Here is a 19503-nt window from a genome sequence, read left to right as displayed (position 1 = left end):
GTAAAAGAAAACCAAGCCCTTGGCAGGTGGATGAGGCTCCCGTGTGCCCTCCCCGTGCTGTCTTCCAGCTTTATCCCCAAGTCTTACCTTACTCTCCCTCGGCCTTCCCAGAGTTGGTTATGACTTTAAAGACGGCCTGTATCTTCCCGAGCGTGTGTTCATACTTTTACTGCAACATGTAGAATTGTTTTATGTGTGCTAAAAATCCACATAACAGGTATCCTCTACCGGCGGTGGTCACCGCATACGTGCCATTCGATGGCCCTCTTCCCGGCGGGCACGAGTGCGGTCTGGGCCGGCTGCCCCCGGGCCCAGGGGGTGCACTCACCCGCTGTGGGCCCTCGGCCTCTCTCCAGAAGTGCACGCACGGCAGGGCCTGCTCATGTTTGCGGAACCCTGGCTCACGTGCACCCGGAGCGGAGCGCGTGCCTAGGACAGAGATGGAAGGTCTGGGAAATCTCTGTTACTTGTTTTTTCCACGTAAATTAATTTGGAGTGTCATCTGTGTAATAATTTTTGACCCGGGATTTTGTTTAACTTTTTAAAAATGTGTGTGGTCATTTTATAGTCATATTGGTAGTACGGAGTTTTTCTTTGCACTGTGCTTTGTTCATTAAAACAGCCTCCTGTTTCCTTGCAGAATAAAAGCCGCCCTCACTCTAGGGGAGAATATAATGTTTACAGTACCTTTCAAAGTCATGAACCAGAGTTTGACTATTTGAAAAGTCTAGAAATTGAGGAAAAAATCAATAAAATTAGGTGGTTACCACAACAGAATGCTGCTCATTTTCTACTCTCTACAAATGGTAAGAGCTTTTTTGTTTTTGTAAGTGGTTATTTGATGTAGGATTTTATTTTTAATTTTCTGGGTATAGGTTCCTTTTTTACTTTAACCCATTCTAGAAAACGTTTCTGTTTAAACTTTGGGGAGAGGGTAAATTATTAGCTAGGCAGCAGGTGGTAGGCTGAGGACTTAAAGAACACAGAGGTGAGCACGCACACGCTCCCCATATGGCGCTGCCCTGCGGCACACACCCCCCTTCTTTACTTACTGTGCCGACAGAACGTCCAGGTTTGTCCGTAACCGGAAGCTAAGGTTCAGAGGCTCGTAGCTTAGAAATCCACATAGAATCCACATTTTCTGATGTAATACTCGACTAACAGTGGTGCGTGCTAAGGTTTTTCTTTTAATACGGAGACTAAGATTTTTATTTTCAGATAAAACTATTAAATTATGGAAAATAAGCGAGCGGGACAAAAGAGCAGAAGGTTACAACTTGAAAGATGAAGACGGACGGCTTCGAGACCCATTCCGAATTACGGCGCTGAGGGTACGCGCTGCGTCTCCTCACACTACTCGGTTCTCTTCCTAGTTAACCGGGGACAGTGCGTGCGTCTGCGTAGAGGAGACCGCTGAGTGGGGCCCCTGTGGGGTCCGCCTTTTCCGGCCCGTGGAGGCTGTCTGCGATCACAGTCGCCGCTATTTGTATGTGTTACGGTCGGGTTTCCTTGTGCGTCACGTAAGCAGGAAGTCACACGGCGTCTTCAGAAAACACGATGACACTGAAGAGACTCAGATCTAACTCCACAACAGATCTTTCTAAGCGTGTCGACCCCCTTCACTGCAAAGGTCCTGAGTGGCGCGTGGGTCGTGGTGACGTCCACGTGGGATTCGGAACGTTGCCCTGGGTGGAGCCGCGTAGGCCGCAGACGCTGGCTTTCACGGAGTTCCCTGGGTTAGCTGGGGCATGTTCTCAGGTTTCCGAATCATCACTTCTTTTTCTAACTGTGAAATTAAAACAAATTCTTCCCTCCCTTTTTTGCTGACCCTGAGCCCAGTATGAAATGACCGTCACTTCTGGTACCTAGATTTTTTTTTTTTACTTTTTAACATCTATGACGTTGAGTAAAAGTAACTGAACAGGCTCTCAGGGTCTTGTAATTGGCCCCCCGGTGTGCACCCTGGCCGGTGCGTACAGCGAGACGGGATATGGCAAAGGAGGTGGGGTGTTAGTTCAGAGGCCTGTCCTAAAACCGCTGCCTGGTACGCGGGAAAATTGTCGGCTGGCTGGTTTCTTTTCTAATGAGGTTTAAAAACTTTGCTGAATACTGTTCACCAAGTGAACACCTAGTTAGTGGATACGTTCCAGGTTAGTAGGAAGGTGTGACAGGGAAGGACACCGTCCTGCGGAGACCCTTCCCCGCACCACACCCCACCTCAGTGACACTGGGCGCGCACAGCATGCTGGGATGGCGGGCACGCGGGTCAGAGCCACAGCCCGGCAGCGGAGGCGGCGCTCCCCGTGGTTCAGGAAACAGCAGCGTGCGGCTGAGTAGCATTGCCCGGGAGGAGAGCGGGCTGGGTCAGCCTCTTCCAAGGCCCTCGGGTCCCAAGTGTTGCCGTGTCCAGGGGCTGATTCCGAGAGGCGACGTAATATACTCGGGTGGAGTTTATAAAACTGATTTGAACCGAGTTGTGTCGATCTGAACATTGGTGATTTCTGCTGCCCCGGTTACCGCTTTCACATCCACGTGGCAGCGAGAAACCGCTCGCAGTGACGGTGGCACTGGTGTCGGCTGCCAACACCTGAAGCGCCTCTAAGTGGGCTGGGCTGGAGGAGGCATTGGGCGCCCTGCTCTGGCCTCCTGTCGGTCCCCGGCCGCCCTCACGGCCTCCCGCCTGCCCGCCCACCGGCTGGCACACTCTTCCCCGCTGCTGGAAACCTGCTTCCCCCTGAGCGCACCGCACGCTCACGTGCCTCTACCATAAAAACCATAGGTCTTATTTGGGTAAATAAAACCAGTGCTGGTTTTATTCAGAGGCTCTTTTATGTGTTTCGCCCAAATAAAATTGGTCTAATTGGCGGCCAGAGTGTGATTTCATCAGAAACTGCTTTTGTTAATCCCAGTGGGGTTTAAGACATCACAGGCTGTAAATAGACTGGTCTTGGTGAGTTTAAGCCCATATTTGATTTCTTAACTGCCTCTCTAAAAGCTAAAAATAGAGTATTTGTCTAAACTTAGCTGAGTGGGAGTCACATACTGCTTTTTTTTTTTTTTTTTAACGTTTATTCATTTTTGATAGAGCATGAGTGGGGGAAGAGGGGGGTACACAGAATCGAAAGCAGGCTCCAGGCTCTGAGCTGTCATCACAGAGCCCGACACGGGGCTCGAACTCATGGGCTGTGAGATCATGACCTGAGCTGAACTTGGATGCTTAACTGACTGAGCCACCCAGGCACCCCAAATACTGCTCTATTTAAATTTTGTTTTCCTCTTAAATTATTTTAGCGCCAAAAAAGGAATTTAATTAGGAGGAAGAGGCTTTCAGGCCTGGCATTTGAGTTGCCACGTGTTTTGATCAGTTAAAAGACTGGTTGAGGGCTGTGGCCACCCTCCCTGTGCCCCGCAGGGCAGAGAGGCCAGCGTGCGGTCGGCACCTGTCTGCCTCAGGTGCAGGAAGCAGTGTTGATGCATGTTTCTCCAGGCAGTTTGCAGACTTTTGGTCAGAGAAGACGAAACGAGAGGTGCTCCCTTTGGCTTTTAATTAGAAAAATAACGAGTTACTACTGTTCATTTTTTATTGTGATTTTAAAGCTTCTGCCTTCTTTTCCATTGGATGTCAGTGATGCTGGGACTTTTTTCTTTTTCGCACGCGTGGACACGATGACGCACAATGGCGCCCCTGCCGCTCGCGTGGGCATGTGTGTGTTTGGGCCGGCCCCGTCCCTCCCGCTTTGCCTGGCTGACTCCACGTCTCCATTGGTGGCATAGGTGTCCTGTCCCCTGACCACAGCGCACAGCACAGAGATGGGGTTTTTGTGCCCCCTTTTTAAAAAAGTTTCTTGTTGAAGCATAATCTGTGTACCAAAAACTGCCTCTGCCGTATAAGTGAACGGCTCCCTGGGTATTTCCGGGCTGACTTGCCCGCGGAGCCAGCAGCAGATCAGGCATGGTACCTCAGCTCCCTGGGGGGCCCCCGTGCGCTCTCCTGTCCCCGCACCCCCTCCGCGGTGCGTGGCATTTGCACCGAGCAGACCAGCTGTGTAGTGTCCCTTTTAAAGGCAGTGGCTGCAAGGGAGAGAAAGGGATGGGGGTCCTTGACGGAGTCTCCCATGGAGACTTCGCTGTCCTCGTGGCTGCGGGGACACACGGGAAGGAGAAGCCAAGCGTTAGGCATCGGTGCGCTGGAAGCACTTTGTTAGGTGCCAGTTCAGTCTGCCCTTCGACGAACGTAACCGGCCCTGGCGGTGGCCGCAGGGAGGGACAGGACCCCGTTTGTAGCCTGTTTTCATAGCTCTGGTAATTGCTTATTTGGGGTATTGTCTGTACGAAACCGTTAGCTCACTGTGAACTTGGATTTGTTCCTTTTTGTTTTCTGCTGTCTTGAAGTGTTGTAATTTTATGCTGCGGTGATCTTTGTTTTGAATTCCTGTCTCCTTCCGTTTTTAGGTTCCAATATTGAAGCCCATGGATCTTATGGTAGAAGCAAGTCCACGACGAATTTTTGCCAATGCTCATACATACCATATAAATTCCATTTCAGTAAATAGTGATCATGAAACGTATCTTTCTGCAGATGACCTGAGAATTAATCTATGGCATTTAGAAATCACAGATAGGAGCTTCAGTATCCTTCATCAGATGGCGGTCTCGGCATTTTTTCACGTTTGTCCCTCAGAGACGGGGTTCTCCGTGCACGTCTCTTCCTGCGTCTGAGTCTCCTCTTCTACACGCTTGCTGCACGGTAGCCCGTGGTGGAGGTTCCCTGGGATTTGGAGCATCCCTAAAAATGGAAACTACTTTCTGCCTTTGGGGAGGGTTCTCTATGTAATGAGAATGACCAAGTCTGTTGCCCCCGGGTTAATGAGAGGCTGTTTTAAATAGCATCTGTTGGAGGCTCCGTTGTTGCCTGCCCGCCCCCCCCCCCCCCAAATCTGCTAGTAGATAATAGACTGGAAAACACTGGCTGTGGTTCGAGTGATGTTTAATCATCCAACCCAAGAAGTGACACGTAAGAATTGTGTCTTAAAAGATTTGTTTAAGGAGTATTCAAAAGAGTGGTGCAGTTACACTGTTACGAAGGTGAAAGTCTGCCAATTATTGGTTAGGCAAGTTCTTGATTTCTCCAGAAATGAGAGTCCTGTCACATGTGCACGTCAGGGGGCTTCAGTCAGGATTTCCCACGTTCTGGAGCGATGTCGGGCTGGCCGGAGCGGGACGGGCGTCCGCAGGGTCGCCTGGGCTGCGTGTGACGCCTCCATTCAGGACAGTCCACGAAATCAAGCGTATATACCTTTCAGATTCGAGCATGTCACACGTGAGTTTTATTATCTGTTGTCCTTTTACTTGATTCGGTTATTTCCTGACCGTGGTAACTCGTTTCCCGAAGAGCGTGCGGGCCCGGCCGCGGGAGGAGGCCCGCCTGGGCCAGGGGCCGCTGTGGCCGCCGCACTTTCTGTGTCTCTTCCTCTGCAACCTTGCGAAACGTCCCAGCTTAGGAGGTTCATGCCCATGGTCCCTGCCTTCTCTTTATTCTCCCTAAATTGTTCTCTTTTAAATCAGTGTTTCTCCCATTAGTACATGACTGTTTGGAACAAACTTCCAGTAAGCGGGGAAGTTCTTCCCCCTCCGTCGTTCCAGACAGCCATGGTAGGTGGCGGTGTGCACGCCTGCAACCTTTTCCCGGCGGCGCAAGGACGCGTGTGTTCGGAAGCGCCGGGCTCATCCTCTGCTTGGTGGTAGTGACGTGATGTTCCAAGCGCTCGGGAATGTCAGCGGCCGAGTTCAGCTCTGGGACCTTAATTAGCATCGAGTCCCTCAGGCCGTCCAGGCCTTTCTCCTCCTCTGGAAACCTGCACTCCTGGGGGGCCGCCTGGGGTTTTGTAAAACCCCAAAGCCAGTGGGCACAGAGCCGCGTGCACGGGGCCTGGTGCACAACAGAGTGAGCCTCTGCCGTCAGCCTCATTTTCTCCACCGCATTCTGACCGTCTTTCTCGTATCCGTGAGACTCCAGGTGTGTAACTGCAGGGTTTGGAGCTCTTGAAGGTTGGCGGCTCCGCGCTGTGCTCTGTGTGCCCCTCGAGCCCGAGGACTGGCGCCGGGGCGCAGGCCGCGTGTGGTACCAGTTCCGTGCGGGCTTTGGGACAGGCGCCCCCGCCCCCTCAGCGTGCTTGTTTTCAGCAGAGGATTGGATCTTCCGAAAAATAACTTTTCACGTTAGTGAAACCAAACAGACCATTTTTAATTTCCTCGATTATAGGTGAGTTAAAGTATTTGCTGTTGATTTACCGTCCATTAGTGTGAAGTTTTTTTGGTGTCCCTTGTCATTTTTCTCCTGTCGGAAGCTCCTGTTTTTCCTTCATGATTGGCGAGCGCTCTCAATTCATAAACGATTTGTGTACGCACTCACAGTTTTCGTTGCCTTTATAAAATTTTGTCTCCCCATCGTGTTCCGAACGCCCTTCCTTGTGACCTAGATTTTGAGTCACATACACTTTGACATAGTTTTTGCATCTGTTAACACTGTCTTATTTTTCCTAACACGATTACTTTAAAAATACCTTTGATCCATTCACACGAGACCTCCAGCAGCGAATTGTGCTCTTTCCGGACACTCAGCCCCCGCCCTGTGCCCTTGGACCTCTGCGCCCGTCCGCTCGCCGAAGGCCGGCCCTCCTCTCACCCTGGTCAACGTTGCAGATCACGCCCTGCGCGTGAGGGGAGTGCGGCTCGCTCTGTTCGGGTGCCTCCCCACCTGCCTGGGCAGTTTCCTCACGGGCTGGCACGGACTCCGGCTCCTTGAACTTACCGGGAACTCTGCCCTGGCGCTCGGCGCGGGGGTGCCCCGTGAGCTTCCCTGGACTCCCAGCAGCCCCTGGGCGTGGCCCGGGTCTCCACCCTACGTAGCAGTGCACAGGGTCGGCTGCAGGGCTGCAGTCCCTCCAGGATCGCTGCCCACACTGGGTGCTGTCCAGTGACACGCTGTGGCGTCACCTAGTTGTCAGTGGAAGGGTTTACCTGGCCCCCGTCGTTCCATCCCGGCCCGTAGCCAGATTCCACTCTCCTCTTGTGTTTTTCAGTGAAGTGATTTCCGTATTTGGCAAGCTATGCTGTTCTAGCTACTTAGAACGAGCTCTTGATGGCAGATGAAAAGATTCCTAGAAAAGCAGAATCTTGGAATTTGGCAGGTCTCGTGTGTGTGTGACGTATGGATAGAAGTATGGGATTTTCGCACGGGTCTTACACCATCAGGCACGTATGATCTTGCCGTGAACGTCTTGTGGAACGTTGGTGGCAGCAGTGGTCCGGGCCTGCTGAGCCGCGGCCCCGTGGTCTGAGCGGCGCTTAGGTGACACGGGCCCTCTTCCTGGCGTGTTCCCCTGCACGCCGTCTGTGTGGTCACCTCCTTTACGTGTCCACTCTTCACGCTCACGGTGGGTCTTTCCCGCCTGCCGTTCGCGTGGACGCGGTCGAAGCTGCCGAGCACCTGCCTTAACCGTGTGCCTCCAGACATCGTGGACATCAAGCCCGTAAACATGGAGGAGCTGACGGAGGTGATCACCGCGGCCGAGTTCCACCCGCACCAGTGCAACGTGTTCGTCTACAGCAGCAGCAAAGGGACCATCAGGCTGTGCGACATGCGCTCCTCAGCCCTGTGCGACAGACACTCTAAGTGTAAGTGCCTGGAGGGCTCGGCTTGCCTCGTTTAAATCCGCCTGTTCTCCAGGCGCAAGGCTGTCTCCAGAGACACAGGGTTCCTTCCATTCCGCTCCCTCCCGCGCAGGCGTAGGACCTGCTGTCGATCACCAGTCCCGGGGGGCGCTCGCGTGGGCCGTTGCTGGCGCCACGTGGACGGTGAGGGCAGGGTCCCGTAGACTTTCCGTTAGGTGTCCCTCGGAGGGGCGGCCCGTAGAGGTTCTCCCGCCACGGTCTCAGGGCTGCGTCTGAGGGCTCCCGGGCCGGGGCCGGCCGAGAACCGTGTGTTGCCTCCACCTCCGTGCGCTAGGACCTCGTGCGGCGGCTAGGGCACATTTCACTCGTGGTCGTTCTCGGCTGTCGCGATGGGCTCTGTTCACAAGTGAGCTTTGCTGCCCTGGAAGGCACTTCCCTCAGGTGACGCTCTAGCACTTTAATCCGCCGAGCCTTGAAGTTTCTTCTGGGTGAGGAGAGTTTGATCTTGTTTTCAGTTTTAGCCATAAAGAGTAGGCCCGGCTTTATAGAAAAGCAGAAGCGTGCGTGTGTCCTCCCTTGTGTCCCGTGGTGGGGACTGGACTGCACAGCAAGCTCTGCCGGCGCGTCCCCGGAGCCCGCGAGGGCGCCTCGATTCCCGTGTCCTGGGACGCGCTCTCCTTCGGTGGAGTCAGTCCATTGACCGTTCTGTTTGCGGTGGCTCCCCTGCCGAGCACGGCCACACAGCAGCGCCTCACGTCAGATGTGCTTGCCGACTGGTTCACGGGAACCTTTTTGCCTTATTCTCGTTTTTCTGAGGCTAAAGTGTGTTTTCAAGAATTCCGTCCTCTTTATAGGAGTCCTGCAGTGAAGAGTCAGCTTCGTATGATGTTGACCTGTGTCTCTCAAGATTAATAGTCTTTTCATTTTTTTTAGTTTATTTAAGTGATCTCTAGACCTAATGTGGGACTTGAACTCATAACCCCAAGATCAAGAGTCGCACACTGTTACCAACTGAGCCAGCCAGGCGCCCCTCACCATGATATTCTTGAAGAGACCATTTTGCAAAGATGCCAGGAGTAGTTCTTGTCGGCAGTTTCTTTGAGGAGACACTCGGCATTGCCAGCAGCTAGCTTGCTTAAAATTCATTCCACGTGCAGAGCCAAGAAACATACAGGTTCCCACGTTTAAAAAGAAAAAAAAGGCTAAAGCGGCTTAAAGTGAAGTGCAGAGACCCTCACTCGAAGCTTCCTGAGCCGAGGGTGTGATGGCACCCTGGGGGACTGGGGGGCTCACGGAGCCTCTGGGGCCGCTGTGGCAGCGCAGGTCGGGGGCTGTTGAGTTTCTGCTGAAACCGCAAAACCTGTAGGAGAAAGGAATGTCTGCCGAGGAAGCATCTGGAGTCTTTCTGAAAGTAATTGGGTCTCGTTAATGGAACTTGGCTCCCAGACAGCAGAGACTGACACGGGCTTTGGCGGGTGGGACCATCCGGAGGTTACAGTCTGGACCCAGTGTGCCCAGGCGGCACCACCTCTGTCTTCCTGTGACACGGGACAGGGCTGCTTGGGCACCCGGGTGTCTGTGGTCGCGACCTGTGGTTAGCATGGCGGTTCTTGACCGCAGCCCACGCCGGCATGTCGGGGGCGGATTCCCCAGGCCGCAGCCCTGGGCCTCAGCCGTGGGCGTGCTGCTCCCGGGTCTGGGCGGGATCGGGGGGTTTCTGATGCTGTCCCCTGTCAGTGACTGGCCCCGGGCCACCTCCTCGAAGTCTCTGAAGCACAGAAGGTGAAGGCCAGAAAACTCACAGACTGGAAAGGTCAGGAGCTTGAGTGGCATGCGGGCTGTGCCCCCCTCTGGGGTCCCCGGGAAGGGCCTGGAGCCCAGAGCATGGTTCGTCCTCTGGCTTTTAAACAGAAGCCGAACACGTTGTGTTTTCCAGTTTTTGAAGAACCCGAAGATCCCAGCAGCAGGTCCTTCTTCTCCGAAATCATCTCCTCCATCTCCGACGTGAGGTTCAGTCACAGCGGCCGGTACATGATGACCCGAGACTACCTGTCGGTGAAGGTGTGGGACCTCAACATGGAGAGCCGGCCCGTCGAGACCCACCAGGTGAGACCGCCGCACCGGGACGGCGCCACGTCTGCCCGCGGCGCCGTCTAACCTTCCTGTGGTTTCGTTAAGGTGCACGAGTACCTGCGCAGCAAGCTGTGCTCTCTGTACGAGAACGACTGCATCTTCGACAAGTTCGAGTGCTGCTGGGGCGGCTCAGACAGGTGAGGCCGCGGGCAGGCCCGCACGGGAGGCAGGGGGCTTCGGCGGGGGGTGGGGGGCCGGTTGTGCCGAGCCGTGCTTTAAAGGCTGGTTTTCAGGCTCTCGACAGTTTATTTTTATTTATTTAATGTTTTGTTTTGAGAGCGAGCGAGCGCGAGCATGCGCACACACGGGGGAGGGGCAGAGAGAGAGAGAGAGAGTCCCAGGCAGCCTCCGCACTGTCAGCACAGAGCCCGACGCGGGGCTCGATCCCACAAACCCTGAGATCGTGATCTGAACCGAAAGCCGGAGTCGGATGCTTAATGGACCGAGCCACCCAGGTGCCTCCCCCCTCCAACCCCAGCCTGCTGCCCCCACCAGACGGTTTCCGTGGAGAGAAGGTGCTCAGGAGGAAGTTCTCCCCGTGCTTGTGGTGCTTACAGTACCTGTGGTACTAAGGTTCTTTTGGGCTGTTTTTTAAATGCTTTTAAAGTAACGTCTCATGTCCTGCTGCCGAGAGGACTGTGACGGAAGGGACTGGGGCGGTGGTTTCCCCCTGAGCATGTGACCGGCCGCATTCCAGTGGCCTTTCCTGCGGGAGAGCAGCGGGGAGCGCCCTCCCGGCTCACTGGTGGCGGTGCTCCGGCGGCAGGGCCTGGTGGCCTCCGCAGTGTGGTAGTTCTGGTGCCTCGGGAATGTGTCTCGTGCCGGTTCGTCAGAGAGGACGGCGCCAGTAGTGCCGAGGGTCACGTCATTGCTGTCGAACGACACGTTGCGTTTGTGGTGCTGGGATGGGGCGGTCCCACGTGACCGAAGGAAACTGCACGGCAGCCAGCATGAAGCGGGGGTTGGAAGTAGAAGGTCAAGGGAACCCTGGGTGCCGGGCTGGCCCGCGGGCATCCGGTCCCAGGACCCAGGTCTTCACAGCTGAGGTCTGGTGCAGTTACATCCTGGGGCCCACGCACAGTGCACAGTGATGGGGAGACCCTCGAGGGTTCTGGAAAAGGCATCATCCATCTACGTTCAGAGTCCCAAGGGACATCTGTCTGAGACTTTGAGCATAAAAGTCCCCTGAGATTTGTAACCATCAGCCTGTCCCCCGTCACGGGATGTGGAGTATGTGTACTGGCGGCCTGATCTGGGAAAGCTATTGAGGGCCTGGGTGCTACGTAGCAGGGGGGCTCTGGGCATCAGGAGGAACAGACCTTTTCGGGCCTAGGCTTTTACCCGATTTACGTGCCGACCCGCCACCTCTTGGTGTTTGGTGGATGCTGCTGGAGACACGAGTCCCCAGGGCAGACTCCGGGCTCCAGACCCCTGGCCTTGCAGGGTAGCGTGAGCTCCGTGCGGGCACCAGTTTTCCAAGGCCCCCGCGCCGCACAGGAGTGACACAAGGGGCCCAGGCCGGGCCGCACAAGCAGTGGGGTTGGTGTCACACCCAGCGTGACTGGGCTTCTCAGAAAACGGTGAGCCCGCCTGCCCGTGGACGCTGCGGAGCCCAGACTCGGGGCCCAGGGAGAGAGCACTCGAGAATCACATTCTTGGCACAGCCACGAAGACGCGGAGGGGCACCCCGCACCCATGGTGGATTGCCTCTCCCGGTACACCCAGGGCTCGAGATTTCCCCAGATGTACAGGTAAAAACTACCAAGTACGTGAAGGAAAGCTACTGTGAACAAGTCCGAAACAGCAGCAAAACCGAACCTCTGCGGATTCAGACACTGGAACTGTAAGCTGCAGAGTATAAGGTAAGAGGGCTGAAAATGTTTCCAGACTGAAGGAAGGAACCAAAACCTGAGCAGGGAACCGTGAGCAAAACCACTAGAAACGACCCGAGAGATTTATAAACGGAGCAAACAGAACTTCTGGGAAGGAACTACTCAGTGGTTGAAAATGACCATGGGTTCAGTAGGAGATCCCGGGCAGTTAGAGAACAGGAGAAGCCGTTGTCTGGGGCCCAGCGCGGAGCTCCAGGGGTAGGATCTGCAGAAGGGCACGAGCGTGGAGGCTGGGGGAGGGGCACCCGGTGAAACACGTGTTAGAGGCGTGCCCAGGAGTAGAGAACTATGGAGAAGTGATGTCCGATGCGATGATGGCCAGGAACTTCCTGTAACAGACGAAGACTTGAGGAACAGGTTCACGAAGCACAGAATTTCATGTCTGTGTCCTATGAAATCCCAGGGCACCGCAGGCAGAGAGAGGTTAAAAGCAGCCATGGGGAAAAAAGACGCGCTACCTGGAGAAGGGACAGTCGGGCTGGGAGCGGCCTTCTCAGCACAGCAGGTACACGGGATGGTGTGACGCAGCGTGTTGTCCTTCCCTGTGACCGCTGTCACTGCCCGCCGAGATAAACGATCGGTCGCTCGGAACAGTGCGCAGTAAAGCGCATTCAGATGGGGGACGGTTCACCCTGACCAGAAGCTTACAGGATAGATCTCAGGGGTGTACTTCCAGGAAAGGACGTGACCCCAGAAGGCGGCTCTGAGAGCTCAGGCAGGCGCACGGCCACCGCCAGCCCTGGCCCTGTGAGCCAAGCTGAGGAATATTGACTCTGAGCTCTCTGATGTAAGCTGGTTGTCTGTGTTGTGGGGACAGGTTACAGCTGTCCCTCAGCCGTCTAGTACACGAGCTGGGAGTGACTGAGAGACGGGGCCAGAGCCGTGAAGGAGCAGCACCTACATGGAAGAGACCGAAGGACTTCGAGACAGCAAAGAAAAACTTAAGGAACTTCACCCACTTCAACGTTGTAAACTTGTTTTATATCAAAATGCGACAGTGAAAACCCACGAAAGCAGATATGACCAGCCAAGAGCGGAGTGTCCAGAATCAGTGAAAGAGTTGGAGAGGGACAGCTCACAAGCGGGAACTGACAGAAACGGAAAGAAGACGAGAGCGCTGGGTCTCAGCAGTCGGCACGTTGAAGGGACAAGGACACCTTCTCACAGCCTTTACAACGGTGGGCTGAGGGCGGAGCCCGATGGCCTTGACCACGGCCCTCCTTTTGAGACTGGCAGCGGCCCACATGGGTCAGGCACCTGGTGCATGTGCAGGCAAGAAACACGCTCAGAAACCGGAGCTAGCAGACCCCTGAGGGGCCCCCGTGTTCGCCGTCAGGGGAGCGGACAGGAAAACTGTTGTCTGTCCGTAACGTCTGCCACTAAAAACGAGTGAAAATCGATGAATTAAAACTACACATATCACATGGGTGATCTCACAAGGATAGTAAGCAAAGAAAGCATACTGTGGAAGAATACGTATGATTTGATGCTTTCCGAGTTCTCTAGAACACGCAAGAAGGTATTGATTTTAAGAATACATAACTACTCCAAATGGAAACACGTACAGGAATACTACTCCTCTTCTGTAACGGTTCCCAGCAGGGGCCCCGGGTGGGAGATCTGTCCGTCTAGAGAGGTACACAGTGGGATTTGACCATGTTAGCAGTGGCTTATGGGTAGAAGGATAGTCGTATTTTTCTTTGTGCCTTTTGGTATATCGGGAATACTGAAAACTGCCTTCAAATTACCGGTTCCCGGGAATATTCAGAGGCTTCCCAGTAAGGTTTACCTGTTCTTCTGCCCTCGCAGCGCTCCCCTGCCTTCTTGCAGGAAGCGTCTCCCGTGGGGTGGTGTGACGTTGGGGGGGCACCCGCACCCTGCCTGAGACCATGCTGTCCCGTGACACCTCTTGGCTGTGCTCAGGTTGTCTGGCAAAAATGGACATAGCCACTTACCCCTGAGTCCACTCGGCCACCTGGGGAACAGGAGGACATCTGTCCAGGTGCTCAGGAGGGTTGTCACTTACATGGTCTGAGTAGTGGGCACACCCACCTCCCCTGCAGGCTTGTGGGTCAGACATTCTAAAGAAATACCGAATCTGTATCAGAGTTGGTCTGCTTTCGTTTCTGCCGCACGCCAGTTCTCATCCGTGTCGAGGACAAAACCGCATCCTCCTGAAGAGCTCTTCCCGGTCTCTGTTCCAAGGAATCGTGGCAGACACGCTTGACTTTGAGCAGCGTGGACGGAAGGGCCGCGTCGGCACACTTCCTGCCCAGCCTTCCTTGGACGTGGTCTTGTACACGAGGCTGACCTGGGGAGCGCCCTGGTCTGAGCGGCGCTGGGCCTCTCCCGAGCGCCGCGTGCTCCTGGGCTTAGACCGCACAGGCTGAGTACGGGTAGTGGAAGGAGTCCCTCTCTGGCCGTCCTGTTTTCCGGGTGCGGTTTTAGACGAGGTGAGGCAGACACTGAGGGATTTGCCTGTGTCGGGGTCAGCCGCTAGCCGTGCCCGAGCCGGGAGACCGCGGGGTCGCCGGAAGAGACTGGGGAGCCACGGGGACCGGGCTGGGTCTGCGGGGGCCGCAGGGCGAGGTCTGAACACCCTCCTCGTCTGGAGCAGGGCTCGTTCTAAAGCCACGGGCGAAATCCTGGCAACGCTTGTCAGCCATTTTTCTCAGTTTTGTTAAAAAACAGACCAGTAGTTTCTACCAGTATAGCAGGAACATTTTTGACTTCAGAGACCATGGAGGCCTTAGGTATTAATCCTGGAGAGAGAAGAATGTGGGCAGAGCCGCAGCATCTGAGATTCACCCCGAGGTCTTCCCCTTTGTACGCCAGTTGCTTTGCGTGAACGAGCTTCTTGGCATTAAATGAATTAAAAAGTATTCTTTGATGAGGTGTGTGTGCAGGGACACTGACAGGTCTAGTGTCTACTGAACACAAGTCAGTTTTGTATCACTGACAAAGTGCAAATGTTTGAGACTTGAAAATACCCCGTTGTCCGTGGCTGGGACAGGTGGCTGTGTCGGGTTTTTTTTCTTTTTCTCTTCTTAAAAACGCAGTAACGTGGGGTGCCTGGCTGGCTCGGTCGGAGGAGCGTGAGACTCTTGATCTGCGAGTAGTGAATTCAAACCCCACTCCGGGTGAGGAGCTCACTTCAAACAGAACACATCAATGTAATCAAGTGTGGCTGTTCCTTTTTTATTCTGTAATGTTTCTTTTCGCGGACATGATTACGTACGTGAAGTTCAGTAGGCGATTTTCACTGTTTTTCTCTACCAACCGTTATTTTCACGTCTTGCTTCTGAAACGATCTTGTCAGGGAAGGGGTGAGGGCAGGTGACCCTCGCCGGGCGTCCAGGGCGCTGGGCCCCCACGTGTGGTAAGGTATCCGCGCCTCGTGCCTGACCCGCACTACTCTCTCTCGTTGTGCACAGCGCCATCATGACTGGTTCCTACAACAACTTCTTCCGAATGTTCGATCGAAATACACGGAGGGATGTCACGCTGGAAGCTTCCAGGGAGAACAGCAAGCCCCGAGCCAGCTTAAAGCCTCGGAAAGTGTGTACAGGCGGGAAGAGAAAGAAGGACGAGATCAGTGTGGACAGTCTGGACTTCAACAAGAAGATTCTGCACACGGCCTGGCACCCAGCGGAGAACATCATCGCCGTGGCCGCTACCAACAACCTGTACATCTTCCAGGACAAGGTCAACTAGGGAGGCCGGCACGGGGACTGAGCCCGGCCATTGCCCCAGAGGAGGGACGCCGTCGTCCTCTCCGCGAGGAGCAGTGTGGGCCCCGCTCCCCTCGCGGGCTGGAGGGGCTGCCCGCCTTCCGGGGCAAGCCGTGGGCGCCGCTCACGCCCGAAACCTTCCTGGCGCCGCATCGGCGGGCCGTGCTCGATAGAGGCCATTACTCACAATAAATGTATTTATTTAAGTCTGAGCCTTCCTTTCCAGTTTATAGACCAAAAAGTTAACACCGGGAGAAAAGTCTCTCCACGAGCCCCCCTCCCCCTCCCCTCTCCCTTCACTCTTGGGGACCGCTCCCCCCCCCCCGCAGTCCCCTGAGGCCTGGTGGCCCGGCCAAGGGCTGGATTCGGCGAGCAGGCTCCGGCCGCTCTCCTCACCCACGCACCTGTGTCTGCCGCCACATCTTCCGGTGTGGCCAGTGAATAAAAGTGACACATTCTGAGAAGTGTTTTTAAGTCTAAGACAAGTATCGGCTTTTTATTCGCTTTCATTGCATATAACGGAATTACGCAGAATTACGCTTTGGAACAGTTTCGAACCCTCGTCCTTCACTGGCAGGACGGTGGCACGTGCAGTACCTCAAACTCGGACCCTGCCCGGCCCCGAACTTGCGTTCATTTTCTCTCGTTTCTGTAGAAGTCGGCCAGGTGACGCGCCAGGTAAGGCTGGGGGAGCCCCTCAGAAAGGATTCGAGGATAGACCGGTGCTGCCGTGCCCGCGACACCGGTGTCCAGTGAGCCTCCCCGCGCACGCCGGGGAATGTGACGAGTCCCGGGGGCGGTCCCTTTAGAAAGCGCCGAAACCCTATGCATGCGGAGTTTCATGGTGCGTTTCGAGCCAGCAGAACGAACAGTTTTGATTCCCACGTGCTGCCACCGCTACCTGGCTGTATTTTAAAAGTAGGATCTTTGATGCCAGAAATCAGGATTTCCCAGGACAGAAACTGTAGAGGGGGGATTGGAACTTACTGGGATTTCACACACGGGCCCAAACCGCAGCGTCCTCGGGGCGCCGGGTGCCCACGCCGCTGTTGAGGGCGTGAGAGCGAACGTCTTGTTAATGAACGTTCTGTTCGTTACCCTGATTTAACGTAGCAGCTCCTCTTCAGTTCGCGTTCGGTTGGAAGTGGAGAGTTTAAACCAGTTCTTACTTGTGCGTCGCGGCGCGAGTTCCAGGCCTGAGACCCAGAGCGCGGTTCTCCGAGTGTGCGTCCGCTGCGGGCCTTCGCACAAAGCAGCAGCCCTAACGGAATTGTACATATTTGTTCAACTATTTTGACCAAAAAGTTTAATAAATTTTAAATGTTTAACTGGGTTTGCACTGTGTGTTCGGACGGCTTTTCCCATTGAGTAGCAATTGAGCCTCTGCGTCGCGGGGGACCCGGCAGAGGGGACGCGCCGGGGCGCGGCCCCCGGTGGCGCCGTCTCCGACTCCGGGGTCCCCCGCTTGCTCTCAGGAGCTGGGACCTGCGCGGGATGCGCGCTCGGGGGGCGGGCATGTCTCCCCTGCACTGCTTCCTCCTCGACGTGCAGTCCCAGGTGAGCCTTTTGTCCCCCCGACAAGGCAAAATCCCTGGTTTTCAGACTTCATTTCTTTTGCTCATTTGTGTTCATGAAATACGGATTTTCGAAAACGTTCCCCTTTTCTCGTTTACAAATCCAGAAATTGTCTCTGTTCCGCAAAGTCAGTTGTGTGAATTGTTTTCATTCTTAGGGTCCCGTGCTGCTGTTTTCCTAGAAGTTTTCGTGCTCTACGCAGGCCAGTGACCTGGGTCGGGACGGATAATCTTTATTCGTGAGAAATGGAGCTTCTGAAAGTCAGTGTGAGACTCAGCCTGGTTGTCATGTGTCTGCAGATCGCTGGCACTGGTGACGGGACAGCACGACAAATGCCACGTTTCCACCTGCTGTCCCGAGGAGCTGAGCGGCCCCACTTCTCCGAGCCAGAGGCCCGTCCCCGGAGCATCCCTGGTCAGCACGAGCGGACCGCTCTGACCAGGCCGAGCCGGGCTCTGTTGCTACGTTGCTTTAAGGAGGAAATGTCTGCAAGTCTTAAGGGGGTCGAGACGAATGTCAGAATTGGCACCTGGGCTTTTTCCTTCCAAACGTGTGCTGTGTCCACAGACCAGCAGCCATCGGCCTCTCCGGGGGAGTGTCCGGGACGGGGTCAGAGCAGTGGGAGCCCCGAGTGAGCAGCTCCCTGGCTCTGCAGGAGAAGGGACAGCAGGTGTCTGTTGTCCAGAGGACGCCGCTCTGCACGGAACCCAGGTCTGAGGCGGGGCTTGGCCCGGGGATGGTGTCGGGGATGTTGAGCGGGGATGGAACGCGCACTTCCATTAGGACAGGGCTCGGGTGCTCTGCCGGGAGAGTGGAGGGAGTCCGGAAAAGTCTCGTATGAGCCGGTGGGATACCTGACCGGGACCCCGGTCCTTCGGTGTCCGGCGCAGAGAGGGCAGTATGTGTGCCCCGTGAGGGGTCTCCACGCGGCTGGTGCTCGGGGCCAAGTACGGGTGGGGCAGCCCCCCGCCCCCACACACACACCCAGGGCTGTCTCGGAGGAGTGGGGTATGACGCGTGGGCGCTCACTCTGATGGTGGCGGCCCCTTCTTTCTAGGTGCTTGCTGCACACGGGCCCTGCGAACTGGCGGCAGGGGACAGGTGGCCGCCCTGTGGCACGCGGTCACCGGTGGCGGGCTCAGGCGTGCGCGCACTGCCCCTGGGCCCACGCCGCACCCCTGCGGGGCTGGTGATGGCGGGTGAGCACAGCACACAGGGAACTTTCACACCCGAGCGTGGCCTTGACCCTAGGAGCTGTGGCCCTGAGAGAAGGGACTCCCCGGCAGGAGAACGTGCGGAGGGGTCATCTGGGCCCGGGGCCTGTTGGAGTCGTCGGCACCTCATCCGACAGTGCATCCCTCTACTTGGGGTGTGCGTGAAGGTGGGGTCCCACCATTCGGTGTCCAGGGTGGGCAGCGGCCCCAGCGGGTGGGAGGCTGGGTGGCCGCCATCCAGGATCACTTGGCCTGTCCTTCCTGTCCTGCTTCGTGCAGCACGGTCCCCGGAACACGGGCCTGCCAGCCGCCAGGATGCCAGCGCTGGGCTAGGACAGCTGCTGTCGACCTCGACCCCGGCACAGTTGAGGACGTCGTGAGCAACAAACCTGGGATTCCTCTGATAACCAGAGTGTCTGGTAAGTCACTGGAGACCAGTCTGTTCAGAGTAGGCTTTGCAGGTGTGCTTGGTGGGGACAGACCTTCCCAGGCTGCGGATGAACCTCTTAGGCTCTGCAGCCTTTTACCGACACCCTCGGGGCACCACTGACGCTTCTCGTGGGCTCCGCTCCTGGGCCCAGACGTCGCCCGGAGACTGGGAGCCTCGCACATGTGCAGGGGGTGACGTTGAGCATCTCGCGTGCCCGGATGTCTTCGGAGAAATAACCCGTCGTGTTTTCTGTCTAACCCGACTGGTGTTACTTAGAGTGTTGGTTCCGCGTCACAGATCTTGGCTCCCGTGTACTTGGTTTCTGCTCCGTGTTGGTGGCTCCCGTCGGTGTGCACAAGGTTTTTAGTGCAGCCCCACTGGTTTATTTTTGCTTCTGTTGCTTTTGCGAATGGTGTCAAATCCAGAAACCTGTCGCCAAGACCGATGTCAGGGAGCTCACGGCCTGTTTTTGTCTGGCTTCTGGTTTCAGGTCCTAAATCCATTGTTGAGATTTAAGATCTTATTTTTAAATCATCTCTACACCCGGCGTGGGGCTCGAACTCACAACCCTGAGACAGTCGCAGGCTTCACCCACAGAGCCAGTCAGGCCCCCTGCGTCACGTTGTCCGCGGCGGCCCGGGGCGAGTCCTGCCGGCGCGGTCTGCTGGACGCGCGGCCCTTTCCCCGGGGTGCGCTGGCGGCCGACCTCGCAGGCGGACGGCCCGTGTGGGGGTTCACCCCGGCTGCAAGGCGTCTTCACGACGCACCGTGGCCTTGGCCTCTGCGACCACCGCGGAGGGGGGGGCGGGTAGTGGGGCTGCCCCCCACGCTCACTCTGCGGCGTCTGTGGGTCC

At 55.9% G+C, this 19503-nt stretch overlaps 1 protein-coding gene across 1 annotated transcript in view; it reads left to right on the top strand.

Moving 5' to 3' along the window:
* The window catches only part of PPP2R2D (protein phosphatase 2 regulatory subunit Bdelta), a 49588-nt gene extending 33952 nt beyond the window's left edge, over positions 1 to 15636 (top strand). The window contains exons 4-10 of the mRNA XM_078434993.1: positions 641 to 806; positions 1219 to 1331; positions 4453 to 4630; positions 7513 to 7677; positions 9611 to 9780; positions 9853 to 9944; positions 15134 to 15636. Of these exons, the coding sequence (XP_078291119.1) occupies positions 641 to 806; positions 1219 to 1331; positions 4453 to 4630; positions 7513 to 7677; positions 9611 to 9780; positions 9853 to 9944; positions 15134 to 15413 (1164 nt within the window). The 3' untranslated portion in view covers positions 15414 to 15636. The remainder of the gene's footprint in view (positions 1 to 640; positions 807 to 1218; positions 1332 to 4452; positions 4631 to 7512; positions 7678 to 9610; positions 9781 to 9852; positions 9945 to 15133) is intronic.
* Positions 15637 to 19503: the final 3867 nt, after the last annotated feature.

This window comes from Panthera onca, chromosome D2, assembly GCF_046562875.1.
Source record: "Panthera onca isolate mPanOnc1 chromosome D2, mPanOnc1 haplotype 2, whole genome shotgun sequence".
In the NCBI taxonomy this organism is placed as follows: Eukaryota; Metazoa; Chordata; class Mammalia; order Carnivora; family Felidae; genus Panthera; species Panthera onca.
The sequence above is the reverse complement of the archived record's forward strand: the minus strand, read 5'-3'. Positions and strand labels throughout refer to the sequence as shown.